The sequence below is a fragment of the Tachysurus fulvidraco genome, unplaced genomic scaffold, assembly GCF_022655615.1.
Source record: "Tachysurus fulvidraco isolate hzauxx_2018 unplaced genomic scaffold, HZAU_PFXX_2.0 HiC_scaffold_136_np12, whole genome shotgun sequence".
Taxonomy (NCBI): domain Eukaryota; kingdom Metazoa; phylum Chordata; class Actinopteri; order Siluriformes; family Bagridae; genus Tachysurus; species Tachysurus fulvidraco.
In genome coordinates this window covers 1225-8327 of record NW_025926830.1, presented here as the reverse complement: position 1 = coordinate 8327, position 7103 = coordinate 1225, and the positions used below count along the sequence as shown (strand labels likewise).

The following is a 7103-nucleotide window of genomic DNA, read 5'->3' as shown; positions in this document are numbered from 1 at the left end:
CATGACCCTCCACTCATGTAACATTAGGACTTCTATTCAAACTCACCACCCAGATGGTGGTCCTGAGTCTCATCTCAGTGGATCATCACCTTTCTGACAGCATTTCCACAAGCAGTACAGGTGGGCAAACGTGTCTGACCCTCCCTCACCCTCGTACTGGAAACCCCAAGGCTGTGTCCTGAGCCCCTGCTGTACTCTCTCGACACCTATGACTGTGTGGTCACTTCCAGCTCTACCACCGATGTCTAGTTTGCTGAGGAAACTGTTCTGTTGGTCTGAGCTCCAACAACCTACCAGGAGATCTGGTCCACTGGTTGTAATCAGTGGAGAGAGTGGATAGTTTCAGATGTCTGTGTGTTTGTACCATACAGAACCTGTCATGATCCTGTCACAACACCCTGGTGAAGAAAGCCTGTCTGCATCTTTAGCACCTTAGAAGGAAGTTTGAGGAAGAAAGTCTAAGGTTGTAAAAACCTTCTACACCTGCACCATTAAGAGCATTCTGATAAGAATCATCACAGCCAGGTTTATGGACAGCCTAAGTCAGGACAAGGGGACCCACCATAGTGTGGAGAGCAGCTGATGATCTTCAACAAGTGAACCTCCATCACTATCTTAACATCGACTCTGCTATCTGTTGTGGTCAAGGAAGCACTTGAGATGAGATGGAGTTTCTTCCCAAAGGCCATGAAGATCTGCATCCATAGAAGGAGTATCAGGGCTTCATAACAGTTGGTAAGTTTTCTGACACAGGACTTCTTCTTGTTAGCAGTTACATTATAGCAGAACCAAATGTATGTGCCCCCTGAACATCTCACCCGAATCTGCTTCTTAAACGTCTCATTCCACATTTATTAATCCACTTTTCCCTGTTATACAGTAATCAGCTCCACTCTTCTCTTCTGGAAGTCTTTCCACTAGATGTTAGATTGGGGCTGTGAGGATTAGTGTTCACTCAGCTACAAGAGCATTAATGAGATCAGACACCGACATTTCATCCATTTCAGAGACAGGGCTCTGTGCAGGACACTCGAATTCTTCACCCCAACGTTCACCTCCACACCATGTCTTCATGGAGCTGCTTTGTGCACATGGGAATGCTCTTGTCATGTTCTTTAGATCATTTTTACTCAGTAAATCTTACTTGTCTTGATTTTCTTCATGCACATGATTAAAGATAGCATGTTGTATCTACAAGCTGTTAAATCTGCTGAGATCTTTCTGTCTTTAGGTGAAAACCACAGGAAGAGTGGTTGTTCGCTTCATGTTTTCTTACTCAGCATGGATGTTTTTTTCATTCCTTCAAACTGTCATCCTCCTCCTCATTCTCCTCCTCTTCCTACTCTGATCAGCTTATAAACCCAGTGTTGACGGTCACATCCACATCATTCGTACATCTCACACATCTAAACGATCAACATCTCCATCAGCAGCCATGTCATCCTCTATGGTCCTGCTACTTCTGCTGGGTCTTTCCTGCCTTCAGAGCTTCACAAAGGCACAGAGTAAGATTTTGTGTTTTTTTTTAATTATTCATTTAATTCTGTTTTCATCTATTGAAGTTCATTGATGATCATTTTAAAGAGTAATATTCACATATTCAAATGAACTTTATCACTTTATGGATTCTTAATATTCATTTCGATCTGTAAGAATGACTGATGCTTTTTAGTTCATGTTTTCTTGCTTTTTTATTCTTTACATATGTACAAAAAATTAAAAAGGTAAATATTAAAATGTTTGTATGCAGGTGCAAGTGGAGCAGATTTGTGCTGTTTCGAGTTCCACAAAAGACCGTTCCCTGCAGCAAACATTGTTTCTTACGAAGAAACAAGACCTGACTGCACAGTTCCTGGTGTCATGTAAGTTTTCAACCCTCCCCAACCCCTCCCCCCCTTTTTTTACATTTTGTAAAATTAATTTAATTTAATTTCACAATTCTACACTCACCATAATCTTCTTTCCTGCAGTTTGACCACAAAGAAGGGTTATCGCATATGTGCAGACCCTGAGGTGGACTGGGTGCAGCAGGTCATCAAAATTAAAAACTCAGCCTAGATTCAGGAGACAAATTAAAGCGTCTCTCCATGAAATTAGCTTTACTTTGCAGAATGCTTCATTTTACCTGCACAGTACTTAAAGCAATCTGATATTGTGTGTAACAAGACAAAGCTTCTTCTTCTGTCTGTTTTATCTTCTGCACAAATAAAGCAATTATTTATAACTCATTATTATTGTTTTATTTATTTACGAGGTTTACAGAAACACGGTTCACACTGAATAATAATCAGGTGCTTCAGCTGCTGGAAGGTGTGTTAAGGTGTGTTTAGGGTGTGCAATACCATCACTATCACATAGAGAGAAATATTTAAGGCAGAGTTAAAGAATAAATCAGGTGTATTTACTGAGAATACTGTAAGGGGAAGTCACACATCAGGGATATTAGAGAGTAAAGTTTAATGGACAGTATTTATAGATATCGTTGAATAAGTGATAATAAGTTAAAGGAAATAAGAGGATAATTTTTTGTATAAAAGGGGAATTTCATATATATATACGTATATATATATATAATGATTTCACTGGAAAATTTTAAATGATCTGGCAGAATATTGAGATTATGAATTTAAAACTAAACAATTTGATAGATAATGCTGTATATAATAATTTGACTGTTTCTGATCAGCTCCTATACTGTTTTACTCACCTTCAGAATGATCAACCTTCACACTGGATCCCTTACCCACATGTTTCTATAAACAGTTACTACCAGTAGCTACTGATCCCATTCTAAAAATAATACATACTTCCCTTAGCACTGGCTATGAGCCATCTTTTAAACTAGGGGTTATCAAAAACCATTGATTAAAAAAACTGACCTCGAACCAAGCCAGCTGTCCAACGATAGGCCAATATCAAACCTCCCCTTCAAAACAAATCAAATCAAATTTTATTTGTCACATACAGTACACACATACAAATTACGACATGCAGTGAAATGCTTTACAACTGTCCGGTATTCAAACATAAAAGGAAAAAGGAATGCAATTTGGGATAAAAAATAAAACCAAAGGAGTAAGATAAATAAAGTATAAACCATATAAAAAACTACATAAATATGAAATATATGTGAAAAATAGTTTATATACATAAATGCATTTTTATGATTGTCCTCAAAGTGTCCATGTGCAGTATGGTGTCTATAAAGTGTAGAAAGTGGCACTGTGCTGTGCAAGTCCAGAGTTAATGTGTCAGTGCAAAAGATGGTTGTCCCGTACTAGATTCTGGGTGTTTCCTGGTTTAAACTCTGAATGGACTACAGGAAGAAGCTTCTCCTCATTCTCTCTGTGTTTGCTTTCAAGGAGCTGAAGCGCTTCCCTGAATGCAACAACGAAAAGAGTCCATTGTTGGGATGGCTGACAATCTTCCTGGCCCTGGACCGGCACCGCGTGCTGTAGATGTCCTGAAATTACCAAAAATTGTGCATCCCGATCAGACAGGCTTTGTAAAGGGCAGGCAATCTTTTCACAATTTACGTCGCCTCTTTAACATAATATACTCTAACATTCGACTCACTCGCCAGAAATTGTGATCTCACTAGATGCGCATGAAGCCATCGATCGAATTGAGTATGGACACCTCCTCAAAACTCTAAGCAAATTCGGCTTTGGTCCAGTCTTTATTTCTTGGATTCGGACCTTGTATGAAGCACCCCAAGCTAGAGTGAGAACTAATAACTTTAATTCGCAATATTTCACTGTTGAGAGAGGGACACGACAGGGTTGTCCGTTGTCTCCGCTACTCTTTGATCTGGTCATTGAGCCACTTGCCGCAGCATTGAGATGTAATAACAATATACGGGGTATCACGAGGGGCGGCCTGGTTCATAAAGTGTCATTGTATGCCGATGATTTGCTGATGTTTATATCACATCCGGAGACTTCAATCCCAGAATGCCTGGACACCATTTATCAATTTGGTAAATCCTCTGGGTATAAGATTAACCTCACCAAAGTGTTTTGTTCCCAGTTAATGTTCTGGCTCGGAATCGATCCTTTGACTCATACCCATTCAGAACTACAGAGGGCCACATGACATACCTGGGAGTAAGTGTCACAAATAGATATAAGATCTATTCCAAAATAACTTTAAATCAGCCTTAGGACAGATCAAGGAGAACCTTAATCGTTGGTCTGCTCTGCCTCTGTCCCTGGCTGGACGTATTAATTCAATAAAGATGGTAATATTACCTAAGATCTTGTATTTATTCCAAGCAGTCCCAATTTTCATACCCAAATCATTCTTTAAGGAACTTGATAGGCACATCAGTACATTTATATGGAACAAGACTATACCTCGCATACGGAAAACAGTTCTCGAGAGATGTAAGGAGAATGCTGGACTGGCTCTACCAAATTTTTTATACTACTATTGGGCTGCAAACATTCACAAATTAGTAACATGGTATGGAGCTTCTATTGGTGGGAGTAGTCCGAGTTGGTGTCTAATGGAACAACATTCATGCTCGTCCGTCTCTTTGGCCTCAATGCTATGTGCTCTACTGCCGGTGGCAGTGGGTGCACATACGGACAATCCCATTGTAAGAGGCGGCTTCCGTATATGGACCCAATTTCGCAAACATTTTGGTCACACACAAGCTTTGGTGTCTATGCCTCTGTCCTCAAACTTTCTTTTTAAGCCATCGCTTATAGATGCGGCCTTTCTCACCTGGGCTAGAAAAGGCTTAAACAGGGTGGGAGATCTTTTTGTAGATGGCACGTTCGTTTCTTTTGACTACTTGGTTAATGAATTAAGTTTACCAAAAACACATTTCTTCAGGTATCTTCAGGTCCGTGATTTTGTCTGTTCCCAGTTTCGTTCATTCCCCTCAAAACCAAATACCGGCCCTCTTGATCGTTGTCAGACGGTCAAGCCCCATCTCTCGGGTGGTGTCTCCCAGCTGTATACTGCTATTCAGGCCATGAAATGCCCATCCCTTCTGTCTCTTAAGGTACAGTGGGAGGAGGATCTAAATACAGAATTGACGGATGAAATTTGGCAAAGAGCTATACATAAATTATACACATCGTCTATTTTTTATTAGGCACAGATTGATACAATTCAAAGTATTTAATCGTCTGCACCTTTCTAGGACCAAATTGGCCAAAATATATCCTAATGTGGATCCCAACTGTACGTGTTGTCACCAAGCCCCTGCTTCTTTGGCTCACATGTTCTGATCATGCCCAAGCATAGGCATATTCTGGTCTGAGATATTTAATACATTCACCTACATTTGTAAAAGGAATATCGATCCAGATCCTATCATTGCAATATTTGGGGTGGTACACACTAAAGTTGGGGTCTCAAGAGGCCAATCTCAAATAATAGCATTTTCTACACTGTTAGCCCGTCGATTAATTCTTACAAATTGGAAATCTCCCTCACCTCCAAAACACTCACGTTGGGTGTGCGAAATTATGTCCTTCCTCCAGCTTGAAAGATTAAGAACTACAGTCCAAAACTCAGCAGAAAGGTTCCAGAATCTATGGCAACCTAACTTGGATTATTATGAAAATGCATTTGATGCTAATTCTTTAGATTAAAAAAAACAAAAATAGGTTCTTGAGTTCTTCATCCCAACCTTCACCTCCACACCATGTCTTCATGGCATGGGAATGCTCTTGTCATGTTCTTTAGATCATTTTCTTCATGCGCATGATTAAAGATAGCATGTTGTATCTACAAGCTGTTAAATCTGCTGAGATCTTTCTGTCTTTAGGTGAAAACCACAGGAAGAGTGGTTGTTCGCTTCGTGTTTTCTTACTCAGCATGGATTTTTTTTTTCATTCCTTCAAACTGTCATCCTCCTCCTCATTCTCCTCCTCTTCCTCCTCTGATCAGCTTATAAACCCAGTGTTGACGGTCACATCCACATCATTCATACATCTCACACATCAGCACAATCATCATCTCCATCAGCAGCCATGTCCTCCTCTATGGTCCTGCTACTTCTGCTGGGTCTTTCCTGCCTTCAGAGCTTCACAAAGGCACAGAGTAAGATTTTGTGTTTTTTTATTATTAATTTAATTCTGTTTTCATCTATTGAAGTTCATTGATGATCATTTTAAAGAGTAATGTTCACATATTCAAATGAACTTTATCACTTTATGGATTCTGAATATTCATTTCGATCTTTAAGAATGACTCATGCTTTTTAGTTCATGTTTTCTTGCTTTTTTATTCTTTACATTTGTACAAAAAAAAATTAAAAAGGTAAATATTAAAATGTTTGTACGCAGGTGCAAGTGGAGCAGATTTGTGCTGTTTCAAGTTCCACAAAAGACCGTTCCCTGCAGGAAACGTTGTTTCTTACGAAGAAACAAGACCTGACTGTACACTTCCTGGTGTCATGTAAGTTTTCAACCCTGCCCCCCTTTTAAATTTTGTAAAATTAATTTAATTTAATTTCACGATTATACACTGACCCAAATCTTCTTTCCTGCAGTTTGACCACAAAGAAGGGTCATCGCATGTGTGCAGACCCTGAGGTGGACTGGGTGCAGCAGGTCATCAAGATTAAAAACTCAGCCTAGATTCAGGAGACAAATTAAAGTGTCTCTCCCTGAAATTAGCTTTACTTTGCAGAATGCTTCATTTTACCTACACAGTACTTAAAGCAATCTGATATTGTGTGTAACAAGACAAAGTTTCTTCTTCTGTCTGTTTTATCTTCTGCACAAATAAAGCACACATTTATAACTCATTATTATTGTTTTATTTATTTATGAGGTTTACAGAAACACGGTTCACACTGAATAATAATCAGGTGCTTCAGCTGGTAGAAGGTGTGTTAAGGTGTGTTAAGGTGTGCAATACCATCACTATCACATAGAGAGAAATATTTAAGGCAGAGTTAAAGAATAAATCAGGTGTATTTACTGAGAATACTGTAAGGGGAAGTCACACATCAGGGATATTAGAGAGTAAAGTTTAATGGACAGTATTTTTAGGTATTGATGAGTAAGTGATAAGTTAAAGGAAATAAGAGGATAATTTTTTGTATAAAAGGGGAGTTATATATATATATATGTTTTGTCATG

General features: G+C 39.0%; 2 protein-coding genes across 2 annotated transcripts; both read left to right on the top strand.

The window, feature by feature from the left end:
* The first annotated feature begins 1355 nt into the window (after positions 1 to 1355).
* LOC113635025 (C-C motif chemokine 18-like) lies at positions 1356 to 2228 on the top strand. Its single transcript, XM_047809700.1, has 3 exons — positions 1356 to 1505; positions 1751 to 1862; positions 1971 to 2228. The coding sequence occupies exons 1-3, from the start codon at positions 1436 to 1438 to the stop codon at positions 2056 to 2058; spliced, it is 270 nt and encodes an 89-aa protein (XP_047665656.1). The 5' UTR covers positions 1356 to 1435; the 3' UTR covers positions 2059 to 2228.
* Positions 2229 to 5878: 3650 nt separating this feature from the next.
* On the top strand, positions 5879 to 6766 carry LOC113635022 (C-C motif chemokine 18-like). Its single transcript, XM_047809699.1, has 3 exons — positions 5879 to 6057; positions 6303 to 6414; positions 6509 to 6766. The coding sequence occupies exons 1-3, from the start codon at positions 5988 to 5990 to the stop codon at positions 6594 to 6596; spliced, it is 270 nt and encodes an 89-aa protein (XP_047665655.1). The 5' UTR covers positions 5879 to 5987; the 3' UTR covers positions 6597 to 6766.
* The last annotated feature ends 337 nt before the right edge of the window (positions 6767 to 7103 follow it).